The 25,692-nt window shown below is 34.9% G+C and overlaps 1 protein-coding gene across 4 annotated transcripts in view; it reads right to left on the reverse strand.

Moving 5' to 3' along the window:
* UBE3A (ubiquitin protein ligase E3A) overlaps nucleotides 1–25,692 on the reverse strand; it is a 99,002-nt gene that overhangs the window by 66,873 nt on the left and 6,437 nt on the right. For 2 of the 4 annotated variants that reach the window (XM_073227110.1, XM_017645891.3), the window contains exons 2-3: nucleotides 3,328–3,391; nucleotides 1,147–1,266 (exon numbers count right to left, since the gene is read on the reverse strand). The exons of the other annotated variants lie outside the window; for them this stretch is intronic. Coding sequence is in view for 1 of the 2 variants with exons in the window: in XM_017645891.3 (XP_017501380.1) it covers nucleotides 1,147–1,166 (20 nt within the window). In the remaining variant the exon portion in view is untranslated. The remainder of the gene's footprint in view (nucleotides 1–1,146; nucleotides 1,267–3,327; nucleotides 3,392–25,692) is intronic. 4 annotated transcript variants of the gene reach the window in all.

Genomic DNA, 25,692 nt, shown 5'->3' on the forward strand with positions numbered 1-25,692 from the left:
GACATGTTAAAATGAGCTACTAAAAATCATTTATAGGTCCAATCAAGTAATTTAAGCAAGTTCAGTCTAAAAGGACAAAAAGTAAAAGAAAGGATTGAAAGATTGTTACCCTAAAACAGAGCTATCCTGGGTCTCTTAAAACATGGTTAGGACAAGTTGTTTTCTACTCAAAGTGAATCGTTTTTTAATCAACAGAAAAGTATATATACATGGAATTAGCAGAAACACTCTTCGTGCAGGGAGTAATAAGTAATAGTACATGTCTGAATAAATTCTTCTAGTCATTCTGCTCATATTGTTGTAATATTCTAAATAATTTACCACAAAATATCCTAACATTAGGATTCAAACTCTCAAAACCATGAAATACCGAACATCTAGTAACAGTTTCCAAGGCTTACTTTGGCCCTTAAAGAGTCTCTTTGTTCTTTACTATCAAGTTTTTGAAAGTAAAGATCCAGTACATGCTCTTAATTTTACTAAATTCTCAATATATCGAAAGGGAAAGAAAAAAAAACTACTGACTTAGGTTAACCTAAAGTTTATCAGAGTAACAAGCCAGAAAAGAACTTTTAAAACTGAAACAAGCAGATAACTTTAGAAAATGAAGAATAAATTTGGGGTGAGTTTAGATCTTGATTTGGATTGTAGAAAAAGGGATCACAAAATACCCATTAGGTATTTTGAACATTGCAGCCTGAGCTAGAAAATTCAAATGGAGGTTCATTTCCAATAGTACTGGGGGCAGCTTCTCCAGTCTGCAAGCCACTCCTAGTACCTTCACCGTAACTCTCTAGGAGAGAAAGTACACTAATTTTAATTTGTAAAAACTTCTAGAGAGGTGTTTAAACTCTCACCACATAAAAGGCATACTTAAGAACTCATATTAATAATTTTTTCAGTTTTTATAATGTTCATAATAAAATGTTTATTCAAAAACTTGGTATTTTTGACAGATACTTTTCTGTTTATTACAGATAGATCCGGGGGTAAAAAAAGCACAATTTTAGGAAGGAGATTACATGGAGAAGCAGGTCCACTCTTAGGTATTTCTGAGAAATACACATTTTCTTCAGTTTTTTACAGCACGTATTTTACTTTACAATGACAGCCTTTTAAAGGCTGTGAAATAACATTCAAAATTACCTTTTACAAGCTGTGGCCATTCGGTGACATCAGGGAGATCACAGCTTTGAGTCACTGATTAAAAACAGGTTGTCACACCAGTCTAGCTGCTAACTTGATCTGAGCGTAGGTTTAATAACTCTAATAAATTAAACAAATCTTTAGTTAGAACACTTTTATAAACCCAATTCATAGTTCAAAAAATAATCTTCAAAGCTCTGAATCAGGTGTAAATGCAATGTTCATCACAAGAGCAATTATCATAGAAATGCTTTTAAAAGACTATTTTCTAGCATTTTTTTTCTTAAATGATCTCTTCACTTGAGGAAATGTGGTAATACTCTCACACTTTTATGAACTATTATGGTTTACAAAGCACTCGGGTCAACAGTACCTTGTCTGAGTCTCATGACAACTTTGGCTCTACTTAACCGAAGTAAATACTACATTAAGAATTTTTATAAATTAATCAGCCTTAGAGTGATTAATTTACTTGCCCAAGATTTTGGAATTAGTATTGAATATAGGACTAAAAACCAGATCTACCAACTTCCTATCCAAGGTTAGAATTTTTTACTTGGTTTAGTTTTGCTAGAGTTTCATGGAATAAATATACACTAAGGAGCAAAGTTTTAGAATATGGATTGAGACTCACAATTATGGCAATAGTTTAACTGGGACTAATAGCCATAGGGATTTGCAGCAGCTGAACGCTTACTGGAATAGTTACATACGCATCTACACACACACACACACACACACACACGTATACCAAAGGCTGTATAGTTACATACGCATCTACACACACACACACACACACACACACACACACGTATACCAAAGGCTGGTCCTGCTTATTCTACACTTAAAGATGATCAAACATTAGTCAAAACCCCTTGGGTACTTCATGAAAACATGTTCTACTCTTTTCCAGCCATAAATCCACTAATAATTCAATTTCATGAGCGACAACAGCAAAATATGCGAACATCTCTTTTGATCCCCTTATTTGGTCTTAGCTGAACTTTCTTGCTTGTCATGGTTCAAATTTATCAGGCATCATAATCATACTGTAATTCTGGAGAAGATATACATCTGAAATACCCCAGTATCAAGAGCTCATTTTGTGCAGCTAGTGATTCTCCTGATGATTTCCCTACTGAACTGTATATCCAGGCCAAATAGGAAAGCAAACTTAAAGCAAGATGAGAAAATTAGGAGGGTATCTGAGAACCCCAAGAAAAGTCCTGCAACATCAGTGCTTGAGCCCATACCTCTACAACCTCTGAATTTAGGCTTCAAAATCAGATAAGGGTGCACACTGGCCAAAGTATACGTAAGTAACTTTAGGGGGCCTCAATAAATGGGATTTAAAAATCCCTGGAATGATTCAATTTCCCAGATTTTCCTATCATAACTACATGTCTCCTAGTAAGAACCTAGAGCACTAGTGAAATCTATGGGGAAGAGACAATGGCACCCATGAAATGAATAATGTTCCTTCTTGGTTTTCATAAGACTAACGTGCATGTGGATTTAGAAGATCCAAAGAAATCTAACTTTCCAATCTATAACATAAGAATGAAAATGTTAAAATACCTCTTAATTAACTGAGGTGAGTTAGTCCATTAAAGGGCTAACCTACAAGTATTTTGAAAATTACTGATCAAGTCCTCTCATCTAGCCCCTCTTTTTTATGAGGCCCAGTGCCCAACAGAGCACAAACAGATCCCAGAACCAGTCTGTATTCAAGCACCCTTTTGGTCACTCAGTAGATGGGAAATCTTGGGCAAGTTACTTAACCTCTCTGAGCCTCAGTTTCCTCATGGGTAGAAGATAACAGTAGTATTTATCTCAAAAAGCTGTCATAAGGATGAACAAGCTAACATATAAATTGCTCAGAACAATGTCTGCCACATAGTAAGAGCTCAACAAATAAAAACTATTAACTCACAGCTTAACAACCAAACCTGTCCCCTACTTCTTGTGCGTATTATTTTACTTCTCAGAACATACTAACTTCTTCTAAATTATTTCAGAATCCCACTTGAGTCCCTCATACAGCCTACCTGATTTAGCACCTAGGAGAATGCTTTAAAAATGGGAGGCACCTGAATTTTCTGAACACATTGTCATTACTCTAATCATGACAGGAAGATACATATGCAATTTTGAATTCCAAAAAATAAAACAAAAACATACCATATTTCGCCAAACTTCTGAGGAGCTGGTGAATTCTAAAATCAGGCTCTTACAGATTTTTAACCTAAAATATAAAACACCTTGCTCAATTCTTTTCACACAGACAACTGGATAAACTTTCAAAGAAAAACATTTTTCTAAAATTCATTACAAAAGCAAGCTCATTTTTTATAGTATTTGTGATCTCTAAGAACTTAACAAAGGGAAGTGCCCCTGCTGTCACCAGAGCACGTGAGAGGTCCTGCAGCCTGAGGCCCTCCAGCCAGCAGGCCAAGCTTCCCCTTTACCCAGAGCCTAGTGTTTGCCATTTCTTTACTCTTCCCTCCCTCCCACAGGGCTGAAAACTATATGACAACTGTTTGACTACATGCTTCTAATTCCTTCATACCTACAGCTATTTAGTTTTTAATTAAATTCTGTATGCTGGAAATCTGCTGTTAGGTTCATAAATGGGTGTCTGTCTACTACCTCCTGGAGTAGCAGCCTTGGGCAGGTCTTCTGATGTCAGTTATTTTGAATTTTGGAGAAAACATAAAGTATGTAGGACAGTGTTGCTTGGCATATAACACGGGCTTAATATATGGTAGCAATTATTTCTTAAATCAAACACTTAATATATCTATCAAAGCTTAACTCAACAAAAACCTAATTCTTAAGTTTTAAAGCATGCACCCAAATAGTCCCTGTAAATTCTTAACTCATTTGTATACAGCAAGCGTATTTTTCTTTGTAACAGTAACTGAAAGAAGTCTTAATCCATTTCCTTTTATTATAAATGAAGAAACCAAGTCCCAAAGATCAAGAAACAACCCAGTAACCTAGGCTGACAGTAGAAACAATACAGTGCATGTAATTTTTTTTGATTAACCAAGTTTTAACACCTCTACTCTACTCTACTCTAACAGTCTCAACTCTACTCTGGAATGGACTCACCTAGGAGATCTATAAAAAATGCAGATACTTGATCTCTACCTCCAGAGCCCATGATTCAGTGCATGAAGTGGGGGTGCATATATGTGTATTTGTAACATACATTTCAGGTGATTTGCAGACGCCAGTTAGAGAAACCTTGCCTTAGAACACTAGGAACCCATAACCACAGAGGAAATACATCAATCTATAAGGATACAGGATTAAGTAACAAAAACTAAGTACCAGAAATGGTAGGCACACTGCAAACTTACCAGTAGCACTCTAATACCAGACCTGTGCCCTTATTTGTATCTGTGTCCCTCTACAACAGAGGGCTCAATCTAATAATCTAATAAAAACTGTTATCTAATAACAAATGCCTATATTAAACTACATCCACTTGCCCCTCTAACATTTTTGCTTATTTTTGTAATATTCCATCTGCCAACTCTCTCCACACAACACACCCACACGTATACATACATATTGTCACTATTGCTTCTTGTATTTCCTCCATGTCCTAACAGCCTATTTTCTTCACTTCCTCTAAACCTAGGTCAAAACAATTTCACAAATCACCTTTTCTATCACTTTTTATTGTGCCCACTCAGCATTTCTGTTTTCTTTTGTACCATGTTTATTGTGTCTTATATTTATGCTTAAAGCAATTTGTTGACTCTTTTAAGTTTGGTACTATTTATAAATTTCACAGCTAACCAAAGACTGTTCCAATAACCTTCTTGCCTAAATCTTCCTGCCTTTAGGCTCTCCTCATTCTATCCATTATGCAGTTAGACAGAACTTTTTAAGTACTGCTTTCATACACTTAACATAAATCCATTAACCTCTTAAAATAAGATTTCCTATTTTCCTTCAACTACTAGAAAGACCTGAAAACCACCACGTCAGTTGCTGACATTTAAAACCTTCACTGCTGACTGTTTTCTTACATCGTCATCATCATTCCTATATATTCTAAGTTCTGTGGCTCCTTAATTCTGTTTTCTTTCTGTAACATTTCACATTACTAGCCACTCCTCATCCTTCCTGGCTTTTGTTGTTATGCTGTGCCTATGTCCTCTTACTGCTGACAGCAATAGGGTCTTCTGCTAGTTAATCTTCCTAACTCTCACTTATGACCACTCTCCAAGCTTCTATCACTGACCACTCTGAACTGAAATTAATTCTCTGTGCAATGTCATACATTCTCATAACATCTCTACACCTAGGATCCCTAACTCAACATCTTTAAGCCTTTATCTCGAGTTATGAGCCTGCTACCCTTTTTTTTTTGGTATTATTAATACACAATCACACGAGCAACATTGTGGTTACTAGATTCCCCCTATTATCAAGTCCCCATCACATATCCCATTAGTCACTGTCCATCAATGGAACGTAGTAAGATGCTATAGAGTCACTACTTGTCTTCTTTGTGCTATACTGCCTTCCCCATGCTCCCCGCTACATTATGTTTGCTAATCGTAATGCCCCTTGCTCCCCTTCTCCCTCCCTTCCCACCCACTCTCCCCAGTCCCTTTCCCTTTGGCAACTGTTAGTCCATTTTTGAGTTCTGTGAGTCGGCTGCTGTTATGTCCCTTCAGTTTGTGCTTTGTTCTTATGCTCCACATATGAGTGAAATCATTTGGTACTTGTCTCTCTCCACCTGTCTTATTTCACTGAGCATAATACCCTCTAGCTTCATCCATGTTGTTGCAAATGGCAGGATTTGTTTTCTTCTTACGGCTGAATAATATTCCACTGTATATATGTACCACATCTTCTTTACCCATTCATCTACTGATGGACACCAAGGTTGCTTCCATGAGCCTACTACTCTTAATTACCAGTGGTACACATATACTTGGATGTCTCATTGGTACATATACACTTGGATATCTCATTAACATCTAAAATCAGACTCAGTTTTTCTCCAAAAACTCACTCCCCCTTAAGCGCACCTACTTTTGCTGTCCTCTTAAAGACTAAAAAAGTTACGGCCAATCTTTATTTTCTTCCTTTAAATTTTATTTAGCCTAACCACTATGTGAGTTGATAATCTGTTAACCTTCAAATTCTTAGTAGTAATTTATTCAGAAAGTCTCTACTAATTAAAACTATTACAGTGTTATATGTCAATTATATCTCCATTTTTAAAAAATGTCTACTAGACTATGGATGCCCAAGTGAATAAGACATAATCTTTTGTCCTCATGTGATAGGGGAATGAACACAAATAATAAAATCCACAATATATATATAATTGCAATGCATAGTTTAGTGTTATGAAGGGAGAAACACAGTCCAACTTCTTCTCAGACTAGAGCAAACTTCTAGGGAACATATGTATCATTCATTTCTATATTTCCAATGCTTGAACATGTTCACATAATAAACATCTTGGAAAAGAGGAAAGTTTTCTTAGATGTCTTATTTTAGGACATTTAACTAGTGACGTTAGGATTCACACTCAACTAGTCTGATTCTAAAGGCCATTCTTGCTTATTTGTACCACACTTCTAATTTATACTTGAATCCTGTAACTTGTTTCTTTGAAACATCTTACCTTTTTTGCCCCATGCATATCAACACTGTCATAACATAGATCCTCATTAATTCATTTGGTTTCCCTTTTGCCTCTACTCTCGACTCTGCTGCTAGAATTATCTTCCTAGAAACATATTTGGCCATATTACTCTCATGCTCAAAATTCTCACCTTTCTCAATGCCCAAAGGATAAATCTCAAAATTCCACATATCATATGAGGCCCTTGCCACTGACCCCTACTCATTCATACAAGCCTCACTGTTAATGAATGACATCATTAACAGGTACCTGATGATCTAGTACCATCACTGGATTACTGGCTCTCACACCTGTTTACTTCTGACTTCAATGCTTTTTCTTCTCCGGACACTTCACTCAGAGATACTTTCCATCCCCTAATGACTTATCTATGCCTTGTTAAAATTCTACTCATTCTAAAGGCTCTATCTCACAATGTTCTCTAAGCTCTTCTGTAAGTAACACTGTATTTTTTGGGTCTTGCCATATGCTCCTAATACTATTAAACAATTTATTAATTTATATCCTAAATATGTTGTACTTCACATTATAGCTATCTGTATACATTTGTCAATGCCTCTAGTTGTAAGGTGACTGATGGTAGAGCTCATCTATAATGTATTTTTATTTTCACAGTATAGAGGACTATGTTTTCTTGACACCACAGCTCCCCTCTACAAAAAAAAAGAAAAAGGAATAAGGGTCAATGGTTTGACAAAGGATTTTGAGCTACTTCCAAATGCTATTCATGGATGAACAAGGATATCACTGCCTCCCAAATCAACACAAATTTAACCCAATGCCAATTTAACAAAAGTTTATTTTGAAGACCAAACATGTAAGAGTAACCAAGAAAATTTCATGTTCTAAAAGAAAAATGATGTCCCTTTCTCCCAAGGAAATTGTTCTACTAGGCACTGAAGTACAGAATATTTACTTAAGTAGTATAAAAAAAATCAATACAATACCCTCAAAAAACTTTGACAGTATCTACTAAAACTAAACATATGTATACCCCATGACTTAAAAATTCCACTCCTAAGTATTCATCAAACACAAATGAACACCTATGTTTACTAGAGGACTGTTGGTAGAATGTTTAGAGTAGCAATATTGTTGGTAGCCTCAAACCAGAGAGACTAAACAACAGAATGAATAGATTGTGGCAAATTCCTAAAACAAAATACCATACAGCAAATATAAGCAACCAAGCACCACAACCAACAGTGTGTATGAATTACACTTACAAATACATAAAATGAAAGAAGCCAGACAAAACTAAATGTGACTGATTGTAATTATATAAAGCATAAAAACAGGCAGGTCTAATCTATGCTATTATAAGTCAGGATAGCGGTCACTCTTAGGGGAAGAGAGCACAAAGCACTTAAAAGGAGCTGCTGTTTCTGGATCTGAATGCTGGCTAAACATGTGTTCTCCATTATGTGAAAGTTCAACAAGCTATATGTACACTTATAAATGCACTCTTCTGTGTATATATTTTATTTCAAAGTTTTATTTTCAAAAATCCAGTATGGTATGAGCACTAGGTAAGTAAGTGGAACAGAAATAAGTTGAGAAAGATCCTAAAGTATTTAAGAGTCACTTCTTGTCAAAAACAAGAAAACTGGACACAATACACGAAACAGCTGATTCCAGACCATAAATAAGAGGCAGTGCAAGACTGTGATGTCTGAGAGAACAAAGAGAAGTAAGACAAGCTTTCCAATGCTCAGATTTCTGCCTGGAGGTACTTTGAAACCTGCAACCAATGGCAGGGAGACCCAATGAGAAGACAGCAGTCTCACTGAGGTAAGAAGCAAGTCATCAGCCTTGAGGAGGCTTAAATGGGCGCAATTTATAAAACCGAGTTCCAAAGAGGAAGGCAGCTATGCAGAGAAAAGGCTCCAGAAATCTGGTCACTTAAGGGTTTTAAGTCTGCTACTGTATATGAGTTAAGGTGAAGATTTTAAGCACAGTAAACTGTGCATGAGTAAGTTGAAAGACTCCAAGAAGCTGGGGAAAGAGAATCTGTGAGCTGAAATATTCTCAGTGCTCATATAGGACTGGAATATACCTCTAACTCAGGGGAAAGGAAATCCAGGGCAAAATACCTCTAAAACTGAAATCAGTCAAGGGAGAAATACCAAATTGAGGTCTGGGGCCATTTCTCTTTCCTGCTCCAGCAGAAGCAAACTAGCCCTCCCCCTCACCTCTCAGGTTCAGATAAGCCCTTGGTTGCCCAGGTAATTACCCACTGATATGGTGGCATATCCACCCCTGAGGAATGCCCATTGATATGCAGATGCACTAAAGCCAGGTAAGATATTCTGGAAATATTACAATTTTACCCACAAGACCTAAGTTCCTCCCAACCAGAGTGAAGAGAATATGCTGACACTGGGACATTTAACAGAGAACTAAGAAAGGCCATGCCTTTGTAGTAGCTCCTAGCCTTAAAGGCTTTCTCTAGGCACACCCTAACAGCCTTTAGGGATCACACTGACCAGCTAGTTACTTAGCAGGCTGCCAAAACAAAGTTTAACACTCTAAAAGACAACAAAATCTAGCCACCCAACAAAAGACTATTACAATGTCCAGCATCCAGTAAGAAATTACTAAACATGCAAACAAGAAAATACGACCCATAACCAGGAAAACCAATCAACAGATCCTGAAGTGAAAGAACTGAGAGAACTAGTAGACAAGGACTTTCAAAAATGGCTATTGTAAATATGTTCAAGGATTCAAACAAAAATGAACAGAAAACATGAAAACAAATCAAATGGAACTTCTAGAAAGATAAACTAAAATATCTGAAAGTATTCACCACTGCAGAAAAAAAAAAAATGAAATAGAAAGCAAAGCAAACTGACGCACAGAGACAAAAAGACCAAAAATAATGTTAATGACCCAAGAAAGTATTAAAAGGCCTAACATACATGAAACTGGAATCCCAGGAAAAACAGTGTGGAGGGAAGGTCATTTTAAAAAAATACATGTGAAGAAATAATTGCTGACACTTCTTGAAATTTGATGAAACCATAAATATAAAGTTAAAAAAAATAACCCAGCAACCACAATAAATCCTAATCCCAAAGAAACCATTGATCAAAATTTCCAAAAAAATGTCAAGAAAGAAATTTAAAGCACAGAGGATAAGAGATAAGTGTAACAGATTTCTAGTCAGAAACAAATACTGGAAGAAAATACGTTGATGTAGAATTACACATCAACTAAAAAGATCCTTTGAACTATGAAGGCAAACCACTACGTAGGTATGAGAATGGCTACACCCAGAACACTAACCGCCCCAAAACTGACAAGGATGTGGGGCGATGGGAACTCGCACATGTTGACAGGAAAGTAAAACAAAACAACCAAACGGTGAAAAGATTAGTCTCTTTATTCTGACTATCCTAGAATCCAATCACAGCACTCCTAGGTATTTATCCAAGTGGGAAAAAAAATGTATATATGTATGAATATATGTACACACACACACACAGTTTATCTTTGCAGCTTTATTCGTAACAGCTAGAAACGAAAAATAACTCTAGTGGTCCTCTAACAGAAAATGAAGTTACAAATTATCGAAACAGGCACTACCATGGATCATCTCAAAAACATCAAAAACATTGTTTACTGAAAGAAACCTTATAGAAAAAGTACTCCAATGCTATTTATATGAGATTACTTTGGCTTCCTCTAGAATTTATGATAAAAGTGTAACAACAGTGCTTTACTGGGGATGGTGATGTAGAGTCAGGAACCGACTAAAAAAGGGCACAGGTTCTATAACTTGATAGGACTTTGTGTTGCAAAGGTGAATGCACTTGTGAAAACTCATGAAATGGTATACTGGCATACCTTATTATATTGTTCTTCATTTTACTGCACTTTGCAGATAAAGCAATTTTCAAAGTTGAGGGTTTGTGGCAACCATGCATCAAGCAAGTCTCAGTGCCATGTTTCAAACAGCATTTGCTACCATTGTGTTTCTGATACATTTTGGTAATTCTCACAATATTTCAAACTTTTTCATAATTATTGTTATTATTGTTACTTTTGTTAATAACACAATCTCTGATCAGTGTTCTCTGATACTATTATAATTCTTTTGTCGTGCCACAAACTGTGCCCATATAAAGGTGGTGAACTTACTTAATAAATGTGTGTATGCTGACTGCTCTACTGACCAACCATTCCTCCATCTTTCTCCCTCTTCTCAGACTTCTCTATCCCCCAAGACATGACAGTATTGAAATTAGGCCCACCTGTAATGGGCTCTAAGTATACAAGGGAAAGGAGGAGCTGCATGTCTCTCACTTTAAACCAAAAGCTAGAAATGATTAAGCTTAGCAAGGAAGGCATGTTGAAAGCTGAGACAGGCTGAAAGTAGGGTTCTTGAGCCCAAACAGTCAAGTTGTTGAATGCAAAGGAAAAGCTCCTGATGGAAATTAAAAGTGCTCCTCCAGTGAGCACACGAATGGTAAGAAAACAAAACTGCCTTACTGCTGATACGGGAAAATTTTAGTGGCCTGGAAAGAAGACCAAACCAGTCACAACATTCCCTCAAGCCAAAGTCTAATCCAGAGTAAGGCCCTTCAATTCTTTGACAGCTGAGAACAGACGAAGCCTTCTGCAGAGGAAAAGTTGGAAGCTGGCAGGCAGAGGTGGGTTCACGAGATTTAAGGAGAGAAGCCATCCCCACAGCATAAAAGTGCAGGTGAAGCAGCAAGTGCTGGTGTAGAAGCTGCAGTGAGTTACTCAGAAGATGGAGCTAATATCATTAAACAAGGTGTCTACCCTGAACAACAGATTTTCAGTGTGGACAAACCAGCCCTCTATTGGAAGAAGAGACCATCTAGGACTTTCACAGTTCAAGAGAAGTCAGTGCCTGGCTCAAGGGTTCAGAGCTTCAAAGGGCAGGCTGATGCTTTTTAGGGACTGACACGTGCGGCTGGAGACTTCAGGTTGAAGCCAGTGCTCATGGACCACTCTGAAAAATCCTAGGGTCTTTAAGAATTATGCTGAATCTACTCTGTCTGTGCTCCACAAACGGAACAACAAAGCCTGGATGGCAGCACATCTCATTACAACATGGTGTACTGAATATGCTGAGCCTGTTATTAAGACCGACTGCTCATAAAAAGATTCCTTTCAAAATCCTACTGCTTGCTGACAATGCACCTGGCCACCCAAGAGCTCTGATGGAGACATACAACAGAACGAATGTTGTTTTCATGCCTGCTAACACAACATCCATTCTGCAGCCCATGGATCAAGGAAGGAATTTCAACTTTCAAGTCTTTTTATTTGCAGAATATATTCCTTAAGGCTATAACTGCAATACATAGTGATTCCTCTAATGGCTCTGGGCAAAGTAAATTGAAAGCCTTTTGGGAAGGATTCACCATTCTAGGTGCCATTAAAGAACACTGATTCATGATTCATGGGAAGATATCAAACTATCAACATTAGCAGGAATTTGGGAGAAGTTGATTCCAAACCCCATGGATGACTTGGAGGGGTTCAAGACTTGCATGAAGGAAGTAACTGCAGATGTGGTGCAAACAGCAAGAGAACGGGAATTAGGAGTGCAGGCTGATGATGTGACTGAACTGCTATAATCTCTTGATAACATTTGAAACGGGTGAGGAGTTACTGCTTGTGGATGAGTAAAGAAAGTGGTTTCTCAACATGGAATCTACTCCTGGTGAAGATGGTGTGAAGACTGTTGAAGTGACAACAAAGGATTTAGAATATTGCACACACTTAGTTGATAAAGCAGTAGCTTTGACTCCAATTTTGAAAGAAGTTCTACTGTGGGTAAAATGCTATCAAACAGCATTGTGAAAGGAAGAGGCAATCAATGCAGTAAACTTCATTGCTGTGTTATTTTAAGAAATTGCCACAGCCACTCCAACTTTTAACAACCACTGTTGATCAGTCAGCAGCTGTCAACATCAAGGGAAGACCTTCCATCAGTAAAAATTGATGAAAGCTTGGATGATGATTAGCATTTTTAGCAATAAAGTATTTTAAATTGAGGTATGTACTTTTTTTTTTTTTAGACATAATGCAAGAGAACACTTAACAGGTTACAGTATAGGGTAAACATAACTTTTATATGCACTGGGAAACCAAAAAATTCATTTGACCCACTCCATTGCAATATTCACGTATTATGGTGGTCTGGTACTGAACCCATACCTCCGAGATACATGTCTACGGCAGATTATACTTTCCAAAGATGGCCACTGCAGTACTCTTCTTACAAGGGAACATTAGCATTCTCCGATCATGTGGTGGGTATATGATGAATCTTCTCATTCAAGTTGACTGGCTTTGTCACTATTTCAGTCAAGAAATTATGGTGGAAATATGTGATTTTGACTTTTAATGCTAGGTCATAAAATGCCATGCATTTTTGCCTTGCTCTCTTGAGAGATTCACTTAGAATCCAGCCATTATAAAGCAAGATCTACATTATAAAGCAAGATCTACACAAATCTACAAGAAATGAAAATGACAAGAGTATAAATATCAAAGTATGTTGTTTTTGATCTTTAAATTTCTTTATGAAACTGACCATTTAAAGACATAATTACAAATTTTACTATGAATTTGTAACTTAGATAAAGGTAAAGTGTAAAACTACAACAGCAAAAAGGATGAACGAGGGTAAATTAATTTATACTGTTCTAGAATTCACTATACTCAAAAAGTATATTTTTTAAGGTAGACTGAGATACATTAATGTGCATATTATAAATACTTGCACAACCACTGAAAAAAGAACAGAGATAAACTAATAGTAGAGATAAAACAGACTACTAAAACAATGTTCAATCCAAAGAAAGCAGGAAAGGAAGAAAAAAAAGGAATATAGATGGAACAAAACAAGTAAGTCTTTAGTATTAAACCTAACCATGTTGACAATTACAATAGATGTAAATGGACTGAACATTCAAATTAAAAAGGAAACACTGAAAAAGCAAAAAGCAGGATGCAGCTATACACTGTCTAAAATAGACATATTAAATATAATGACAGATAAATTGAAAGTAAAGAGATAGCAAAAGATATAATACACAAACACAAATCATAAGAAGAGGAGTGGCTACACTAAAATGATTCAAAGACTTTTAGGACAAGGAACATTGCCAGAGATCAACAGTGCTAGGTCATAAAAATTCCATGCATTTCATAATGATAAATCACTTCACTAAGGAGATATAACAGTCCTAAATGTGAATGTATCTAATAGCAGAGCTTCAAAATGCGTGAAGCAAAAATGGACAGAACTGAAAGAATTGATAGCAAGTTCACAATTACAGTTGAAGATCTCAACATTCTTTTCTTAGTAAGTAGCCAAAAAGTCAGTAATGATACATCAGAAATACATATATCCAATAAAGGATGTGTAAACTGAACAGAAAAAGAATGCACAGAATATCTGGATGTTCACAAAAGAAGATACAGGGATACCTTAGAGATAATGCTGGCTCAGTTTCAGTCTACCACAAAAAAGCAACTCAAAGAATTTTTTGGTTTTTCAGTGCACGTTAAAGTTATGTTTATCCAATACTGTAGTGTATTAAATGTGTAATAGTATCATACATAAGAAGAAAAAAATGTACTTTCTGGGAGTTATAAGCACTAATCACAGATTACTGTAAAAAATATAATAATAATGATGCCTGAAATATTGCAATTACCAAAATATGACACAGGGACACAAATGCTCTTAAAAAAATGGAGCTGATACTTGCTCAATATAGAGTTGACACAAAAACCTTCAATTTGTAAAAAACACAGTATCTGTGAAGTGCCATAAAACAAAGTAGAATAAAAAGAGGTTTGCCTGTATACATAAGGCCAATAAACACATGAAAACTTCTCAACATCATTAATCATCAAGGAAATGTAAATTAAGTGACACTTCACACCCATTAGTATAGCAATTATTTTTTACAAATTAATAAAATAACAAGTGCTAGCAAGGATGAGGAGAAACTAGGACCCTTGTGCATTCTTGATGGGAATGTAAAATGGTACAGCCACAATAGGAAATGGTATGTTTGTTCCTTAAAAAAAATGGAATGCAGAATTACCATATGACTCAGCAATTCCATTCCTAGGTATATACCTAAAAGAAATGAAACCAGGGACTTGAGATATTTGCACACTTATATTCACATTCATTAACATTATTCACAAAAGCCAAAAGGAGGTAACCCATGTGTGCATCATGAATGGTTAAACAAAATGTAGTATTTTTACACACGATGGAGTATTACTCAGCCTTAAAAAATAAAGAAATTCTGATATAAGCTATGACTTTCATGAATCTTGAGGACATTAAGCTGAGTGTAATAAGACAGAAGCAAAAGGGCAAATACCATATGATTCTACTTATATAAGTACCTACAACAGCCAAATTCAGTGAGACAAAAACTAAAATAGTGGTTACCAGTGGTGGAGGGAGGGGAAAGATAATGGAAGTTTGCTGTTTAATGGATACAGTTTTAGTTTGGGATGAAGAAAAAGTTCCAGACATGAGTAAGAGTGATGATCACACAACAATGTGAATTACTTTAGAAGCATGCACTTAAAAATGGTTAAAATTCTAAGTTTTGTTATATATCTTTTTTCTACAGTGAAAGAAAAAGAAACTGTAATGGGATACCATTATACACCCATTAGAATGTCTGCCAATACAGAGTATCAAATGCTGACACAGACTTGGAAGAACTGGAACTTTCATACAATGCTGGTGGGAATGCAAAATGGGACAACCATTTGTAAAATAGTTCCTTTTAAACATATAAACTTACCATGTGACCTAGTTATTCCAATTTAAGGCATTTATCCTGAAGAAATAAAAACATGTTCACCACAAAGACACATATGCAAAGAGTATCTTTATTCACAGGCTAAAACTGGAAAAAATCTACTGAACTTCACAGACATACAGTATTTAAAAAAATTGTAATGAACACAAACTAGAGGAATCTCAAACACATGCTACATGAATAAACCAAAAAAAAAAGAGTATATACTACATTATGATTCCATTTATACATAATTCTAGAAGAAGCAAAACTAATAAGCAGATCAAAGGTTGCCTGGAACCAAGAGGCAGAAATTACTACAAAGGGACATTAAGGAATTTGGGGACTGGTCTGGGAAGGTCGGCCAGTGGGGGGTAATGCAAATGTTCTCTATCTTGATTGTGGTGGTAAATACTGTATGTACGCATCAAAATACATTAAACAACACTTAATTTAAAATTAAGTGTCCTTTATTGGATATAAGTTATACTTCAATAAGCCTGAATTTTTAGTTTATGAAAACTAAACATGTAAAAAAGTGGCATTTTAAATCAGTGGGTATAGAGAATTTTCCACTTCTGGCTACCCAAACGGAAAAAAATAAAAGGTAGATAGTTTCATATCGTATCTAAAAATAAATCAAATACAACCCAGATCTGAAACTCAATCATACTGTATCCCAAAATATGCTGGATGTACTCAAATCTAAATCTATAAATAACCTCATGAAAGTAACAAGAAAATACAAGAATTTATTTTTATGTCATATTCATAAGAATGCTGAAACCCAAGTCATAAGACAAATGAATTTACCTATGTCAAATTTAACAATTTCACTAGATGACTAGTTACTATGAAGCTAAAAGATAAATGATGAGACAATATTTGCAAATTGTAATAAGGAATTAAATAATGATATATAAAGAGTGCCTATAAATTAGTAAGAACAAAATTAATAACATAACAGAAAATGAACTCCCCAAAACTGAGGCAATTTCATAAAGCTATCTATAAACAACCTAATAAATCAAAAAGATTTTATATATACATTAAAAAAATAAGCAGTGATGTAAATGAGCAGTCTAATACAGTACGCTGGGATTGAAACTGGCTAAAAAACCTTTTTTAAAGAAAATGCAGTATCTATCAAATATTTTAACTGACATACCCTCATGGTCTAACAATCATATTTGTAGAAATCTACTTACAGAAATAAAAAGTACCTTTATTTGTAACCACAAAAATGGAAAACAACCTAAATTCCCCAATAGTTTTATAATATATTATGATCTCCGATTTAGTTCCTAGGTCAGTTCTAAAGACTGTTAAGTCTTAAGATTTACAGTCTTCCATTCTCAAATTTACTGCAGGACATATCACTAAGTCTTAATTCCCCACATTTAACATTTTTTTCCTCCCCCCACCACTCCCCCTCTTTTTTCTCCAACTTTGTAAGGTAAAACTCTTAGATGGGCATGTGATGCATAGATTTAATGTAGTAATTAAAAATAAATAATCAACTCCATTCTCTCAGTTGCTCTGGCCAAAAACTCAGTGTCATTATTTCCCTACTTTTATTTCACATATACATCTGTTTTACTACCGACTCCTATGTGCAACAGTTTACACACACACACACACACCACTCTGATCAACCCACGGTTATCAACTCTTATTTATATCACTGTAATAGCTCACTAACTGGTCTCCTGATTCTGCCCTTGTCCTCTTTCAGTCTAATTTTTCAATATGGCAGTGAGAGTGATTTTGCTCAAACAAAAGTCACACCTTTTTACCACCTGCACTCAAAAATTTTCAAAGGTTTCCCATCTTACTCAAACTCCTTATAACCAAATGATCTGTACCCTACATTGTCTCTCTGACTCTATTTCCGATCATCTATTTTTCTAAATCCACAATGGCCACCTCATTCTTCCTCAAACACATCACTCTCCCCCTTCAGATTTTCCATATTCACTACACCTTTGCCTGAAATGCTCTTCCTTCAGAAATCCACATCACTAGCTTTCTCATCGTCAGTTCTTTACTCAAGTTACCCTTTGAGTGAGATTTTTCTCTGGCCATCTAAAATTTGCATTCATCCCCTCTACCCCAGACACTTTATATCCCAAGTCCCTTACTAATTTAATTCTCCTTAAAAGTACTATGCAACATTTTACATGTCTTATGACCTCTCTTCCCCTACTAAATTTAAGTTCCATGAAAACAAGAATTTGGGCAGGTTTTATACAGTTGTCTCCATTAGCACCTATAAAAATACCTATGACGCAGCGGGTGCTCAATATGTCCATGCAGCCATTTACAGAGATTTTGCAACATATCATTAAGAGAAAAAAATAAGTTGCGCAAAATACAAGTTCAGGACAAATATCTAAAGAGAAGTAATGAAATATCTGAAAATGAAATTAAAACAATTCTATTAACAATAACATCAAAAAGAATAAAATTCTTAAAAACATACTTAATGAAACATATTTCCTTTGAATAAAAGACCTCTACACTGAAAACTACAAAACACACACAAAAAATTAAATAAATCGAAAGACATCCTATGTTCATGGAACAAAAGATTTTAAGTGGTAGTATTCCTCAAAAAGATCTACAGATTCAACACAAACTCTATCAAAATCCCAGTTGCACTTTTTGCAGAAACTGACATACCCTAAAATTCACACAGAAACTCAAGAAATCTAAACATCCAAAACAGTATTAAAAAAGAACGAAGTGTGAATATTCACATTCCCAATTTCAAAACTTACAGTAAATCTACAGTAATCAAGAATGTGTGTTAATGGCTGAAGAACAGACTTACAGATCACCTGAAGAGAACTGAGAGTCCAGAAGTAAGTTCTTACATTTATGGTCAATATATTTTCAACAAGGGTGTCAAGACAATTTAGTGGGAAAGAACAGTCAACATATGGTGCTGACACAACTGGATATATCCACATGTAAAAGAATAAAGTTGGAACCCTACCTCGCATCACACTATATGTAAAATTTAACTCAGAAAAGATGACAGACCTAAATAAAAGAGCTAAAACGACCAAAGATTTTTAGAAGAAAAAAGGTATAAATCTTTATGACTTTGGATTAGGCAATGGTTTCTTAGGTGAGACACCAAAGGCAGCAAAAGAAAAATAGATAAATTGGACCCCACTAAAATGTAAAACTTGGGTACTTCAAAGGAAACAATTATGAAGGTGAAAAGACAACCTACAGAAAGAGGGAAAATAACTTGGAAATCATATATCTGATAGGAACCTGTATCCTGGACATATAAAGAACACTTAAAACCCAACAATAAAAAGAAACATGACCCAATTAAAAAGTACCAAAGGATCTGAATAGATCTTCTCCAAAGAATGCCAACTGGCACACAAAATGATACTCATCATTAAGTCATTAAGCAAATGCAAATCAAAACCACAAAGAGGAACCTTCACACCCACGAGAATGACTAAAACAAATGGGACAAACAGTATGTTTTGGCAAGAAAGTAGTGAAATAAGAATCTTCATACATCCGTGATGCAATTATAAGATGGTACAGCTACTCTGGGAGAGTTTGGCAGTTCCTCAAAATGTTAATCAATTATGCTATGACCTGGCAGGTTCACTCCCAGGTGTGTATACACAAGAAATCTGAAAACAGAAGCAAATGTGCCACATAATCCTAATGATTTATTATTGTAAAATTTTCCCCCAGGCTCTTTTTGCACCATTGTTAATTTGAATTCAGTCTTATATAGTACCTAATCTAAAATTATGCTAGCTTTCTTCAGCATGTTATATGCACAAAAAAGAGACTTGTAAGGCAATATACTGAAAGAACTAAAGGCAAATGGGTTTTTTCCTTGAAATAATCATGACACAAATTTTCAGGTTTAACTTACTACATTTCACCTACCTATCCAATATAGTATCTGAACTGATAAAATAACATCTGATTTAAGGATAAGAAAAGACCACTGGATTCTTACTTAACTTCAAAATGCTTTTAAGAAAATTTACATATAATTTTAACTGAACATCTGTTAGGAGACAAAACTTGTTCTAAAAACCATCCATACTTGAAGGACATAAACATTAAAACACTGAGGACACTTACTCTTCTATTAAAGTCTAGTAAAATACTTTAGTGTAGCCTAATTAGAAATTTTCTTTTGAGCAGTTATCAACTGGAGCAGTATTTCTAATTGGAAAATAAAAATGCAATACTGATCATTACATGAACTTTCATTCATCCAGCATGCACAAATGCCTAAAAGAGCACATTATAAGAAAAAAGAGACTACAAATATCTACTTTTTTCATAGAATCTTCTATGAGAAAGTACTAAAGAGATTATTTAATTTCAGTGGAGATAAACACTTACTCAGGAAAAGCAGGATTTAATGACAGTATAATACAGGGAAACCCTAAAACCAGTGAGCACAAGGAGACACCCAAGAAAGCTTCCCTCAGTAATATTTAGACTTACCACTAAAGGAGGGATATAATTTGTTGGCTAACTATGTTCCAGGCAGACTGAAATGCACTGGCACAGGATTTGGCACAAGATGTTGCATAGCTCAAAAAATTGAAAAGCCAGTATCGTTAGAGGGTTCTAAGCAAAGTGGTGTGAAGAAAGGGAAGGCAGAGGAGACAGAATCCAGATCATATGGGATCTTATACACCAATAAAGGATTCTGAATTTAATCTAAAAGCAACAGGAAGCAGAGAAGAATTTTAAATATAAAGTAACAAAGTTAAACTTGTATTTTTAAAAGATCATTTGAAAAAACAACTGTTACTCTTTCAAAATTATCCGTAAGAATTACAAACTATTAAAACAGATGGAGTTCACCCAAGTTAGATACAGAATCAATCAATACCAGCAATGATCATGTAATAGAAAAAAGATGGTATTTATAATGCAAAAAAAATTATCAAATATCCAGGAATAAATTTAATAAAATATGTGTAAAAGGCATTTAGGAAAAAAACTGCAAGACACATACGAACTAAGTAAATGGCAAGATTTATGTCAATTCTCAAGGCAATCTATATTCTATGCAATTTCAAGAGCCTCAAAAGAAACCTGATAAATTGGTTTTAAGTTATTTCAGAAGATTAAAGTCACAGAAGAGTCAAGAAAATTCTGAAAATGAATGAAGGAGGAGGCTTTTGCTCCCAGATTTCAAAGCTTAATATAAAGCAATTTATAATAAAACAATGTAGCACTCACAGCTTTTTTTTAAGTGCACAAAAAAGGGAATAAAAAAAAAAATCAAATCCAAATGTAGCAGATGATACAGGTGACATAAACAAAAGTTAATGAGAAAATAATTTAATACTTTATGTTGGGATAACTAGCTTTTCACATATATAGATTCCTAACTTCCTGCCAGGTAGGCCTAAATGCAAAAAAAACAAGTAACAACATAAACCTCTCAAAAAAGATTTCTTAAACAAAACAAAAACAACTCATAAAGGAAAAAGACTCGTGATTTTGATATTGAAAATTGAGATCCTGTATCCCAAGAGAATACCACAATCAGCAATGAACATTATAATAAAAATATGTTCACATTTGTGTGTGTGTGTGTATATATATATAAATATATATATATATTATATTTTATAATATTTTATATTTTATTCTTGTTTGATAATGCTCCTGGCTGCATTCTAAAGAAGGCTGGATAACATGATCTCCAAGGTTCTCGGCAACATAAATGTTGTATGGTGGTGTCACTTTTTTAAAATGTTAAGACATCAATTTAGGAAACATTTAAAACACATACAAAATAAAATTCGTACCCACTTATTCACCACCCAGAATTAATAATCAAGGAAATACAAATTAACATGAGATAGCATCTCAAATCCATTAAGTTAGCAAAAGTTTTTAAATCTGACAATCCCAAGTACAGGCTAAGATGGGAGAAAAAGATACCATATACTGCTGGTAGTGTATCTACTGACATAACCATTTTAGAGAAGAATTTTGCAGTATCTAGTAAAGTTGGATACTGACAAATCTATTCTCCAGCAATTTCATTTCTATGAATCTTCACAAACACCTGCACAAAGAAATGTGTAAAAATGATCACTGCAACATTATTTATAATAGCAGAAAAGGAAACAACTCAAAATATCCATCAATAGTGGGACACATACATTTTGTATATCCATGCAACGGAGTATTATACAGCAGTTAAACTGAATACTAGAGCTATATGCATCAACAAATATATTTCAAAAAACACTGAGTTAAAAAAAAGGCAAGCTGATAAAAGATATACTACCATTTTGTAAAAACTTAAAACCCAAAAACCAACACCATATATATATATCACTTGTGGGCACATGCATACATGTACAGTACAAGTATAAGCAAGGATATGAAATATACTCAACCTCAGAATAGTTATAACCTTGGGTAAAGAGAGAGAGAAGACTTGGGAGGAAGGGGTACTGACATTACTCCAAGTGAATATGTAAGACTGCATTTATTGCCCAAAGGATCAAAAGTGGCATAATTTATAGTTCAAGGTGGTAAATAAAAATGAGTATTTGCTGTATTATTTACTGTATGTTTTAAATATTTTATAATTAAAATATACACATATATTTTAAAAAGAAAAAAATTAGCATACAATATCCAAGCTGACAATTACCTTGGAGATCTACTCTAACCAACTTACTTTATAAAAGGACCACGGAAAGACAGCAGAATTAATCATATAAAATAAATACATTTTGTAGTTACGGCAATTTTAAACATACTAAGTGTCTAAAATAGCACTGAGGGAAGTAAATCTTGACTTCCTCAGAGAACCCTGCAAGGCTACAGTGACCAGTCCCAATTTCTCAAAACCAGGTGTCAGCTAGAAATATGGAGAACCCCTCCTAAGAATGTTCTGTTACATTTAGCACAGGAAGAGGAGAGGCAGCAAAGTGGGGCTGTAGTAGATCTTTCACCTACTGTCCCGGCTGACCCCTAGTCCTAGCTCTACTTAAAGTTCTGAAGCCCAGAGGATTTTTCCTGATCATACTTAATATTCTTAGATAGCAGCCCACAGCAGATTATCTAATAGTAGTCCTGAACTAACAAGAAAGTGGTTCATTCATTCAGCATTTACAAATACCTAAAACTGTACATGAAAAAAAGTGAGACAGACAGAAAATGTTAGGAGTAATGACATTATTTAATTTCAGTTGAGGTAAGTAACCTACTTATTCTCCAACAGAGATCCTTCTAAGTTCACCCCTCCCCACCACCATCTTTCAGCTAGCCTCAAAGATGGAAAAGAAATGCTGGGGGGAGGGAGAGGGGTGAGAGGAAGAGGTAGACTAATTTCCCACTGAGTTAAGTGAGACCGTAAGATTTTACTTTGTCATTTTGAAGCTGATTTGAAATACAGTACACTGGGCAATAATTAAATTTAAGGAAATTAGGAAGAAGTAAAATTGTCACTATCTGCAAATGACATGTTATATATAGAAAACCTTAAAGACTCTACAAAACATATTAGAATAAATAAATTCATAATGTCACAGGATACAAAATCAATAAAATCAATAACCAGAAATCTGTTGTATTTCTAAATATAAATAATGAACAAGCAGAAAGAGAAATTAACAATACCATTTACAATTGCATCAGTAAAATAAAATACCTTGGAATAAATTTAACCACAGAGGTGAAAGACTTGTACTCTGAAAACTTTTAAGAGAGTAACAAAGGACACTGAAAATGACACAAACAAATGGAAAGATATTCCATGCTCATGGATAGGAAGAATTAATATTTTCTTTAAATGACCATACTAACTAAAACAATCTGCGGATTCAATGTAATCTGTATGGAAAAACTGAGGGTCTTTTGTGATTCCGTACCAATCTCAGGATTATAGGCTCTAGTTTTGTGAAAAAATGTATTTGGTATTTTGATAGGGATTACATCCAATCTGTAGAAAAGACTCTGAGTATGCAGAGCAATTTTCAGGAAAACAAAAATGCTGGAGGTATCACACATTCTAATTTCAAACTACTACAAAGCTACAGCAATCAAAACAGTGTGGTTCTGGCACGAAAATGGACAAAAAGATCAATGGAACAGAAGAGCATAGCCAGAAATAAACCCATGCTTACATGGCCAATTAATCTATAATAAAGGAGGCGACACCATACAATAGGGAAAAACAGTCTCTTCAATAAAAGGTGTTGGGAAACGTGGACAGCTACATGCAAAAGAATGAAACTGAATCACTGTCTTAACACCATATACAAAAGTAAACCCAAAGTGGATTAAAGAGTTGAATACAAGACATGAAACAATAAAACTCCTAAAAAAATAGACAATAAACCCCTGAACACTGGTATTAGTAGTTTTTTTCTGGATATATCTCCTCAGGCAGGAGAAACAAAAGGAAAAAGTGGGAGTACATCAAGTGGAAAGTTTCTGCACAGCAAGAGAAACCATCAACAAAACAAAAAGACAACCTACTGAAATGGGAGAAGGCATATCCAATAAGAAAATGATATATCCAATAAGAAGGAAGCTAACATCCAAAAAGAAAAAAGAAAAAAAAACACTCATACAACTCAGCACTTGCTGTGTTAATCCAATTTAAAAATGGGCAGAGGACCTGAATATACATTTTCCTAAAGAATCCACACAGAGAGCCAACAGACACATGAAAAGATGCTATTAAAAGATGAAAAGATCACTATCAAGGAAATGAAAATCAAAACCACAATTAGGTATCACCTCACAGAAGTTAGAATGGCTAGTATCAATAAAAAACAAGAAGTAAGTTGGTGAGGATATAGAGAAAAGGAAACTCTCATATGCTGCTGGTGGGAATGTAAACTGGTACAGTCACTATGGAAAATAGTATGGAAGATTCTCAAAAACTAAAAATAGAAAAACCATACAAACCAGTGATTCCACTTCTGGGCATTTACCCAAAGAAAACAAAATCATTAGTTGGAAAAGATACATGCACTCCTATGTTCACTGCAGCATTATTTACAATAGCCAAGATACGGAAGCAACCTAAGTGTCTATCAATAGATGAATGAATAAAGATGAAGTATATATATACAATAGAATATTATTCAGGCCATAAAGAAGAATTAAATCTGCTATTTGTGATACGGATGGACCTAGGGGATGTTACGTTAAGTGACATAAATCAAATAGAGAAAGACAAATGCTGTATCATTGCACTTAAATACAGAACTTTAAAAAACAAATGAAGAAACAACACAAAAATAGACTAATGAACACAGAGAACAGATTGGAGCTTGCACAACAGGGAAGTGCAGTGGGGGGATGGTGAAATAAGGGGTGAAGGAGATAAAGAGGTACAAAAAAAAGAAATATACATTATGATTTGAAATGTAGAATCTAGTTTTGTATGTAAAAGGCTAAAGGTAGCTCAATTTTTCTATTGTACTTAAGTGTTTTCAGTTCAACTTTCAAGGAGCACTTCCATTTCTTTCAAGCACAGTGTATCCCTACCTTAGCTATCAAACTTTATCCATTTATTTTTCTATTTTCTTTCTTTTTTATAAATATGTTTATTATGTGTCCTAGTCCATTTAGGCTGTTATAACAAAATACCATAGACTGGGTGGCTTATAAACAACTGAAATTTATTTCTCACAGTTCTGGATTCTAGGAAGTCCAAAATTAAAGTAATGGCATACTCAGTGTCCGGCAAGAATTAGCTTGCTGGTTCAGAGACAGCTGTCTTCTGGCTAGATCCTCACAAGGCAAAAGAGGTGAGGGATGTCTCTAGGGTCCTTTTTAAGGACACTATATATCCATTATAATTACAATCCTATTCACAAGGGCTCTCGTGTCATAAGCTTATCACCTTCCAAAGGCCCCAATCTAATACAATCACATTAGGCATTAGGATACCAACATAAGAATTTTGAGGAGACATAAACATACAATGTATAGCAGTATGTTATAAACATAGCAAAATATTTACTGAGTTGAATTTGAATAAAGCAGATTAAGTAA

Source organism: Manis javanica, chromosome 18 (genome assembly GCF_040802235.1).
Source record: "Manis javanica isolate MJ-LG chromosome 18, MJ_LKY, whole genome shotgun sequence".
NCBI lineage: Eukaryota > Metazoa > Chordata > Mammalia > Pholidota > Manidae > Manis > Manis javanica.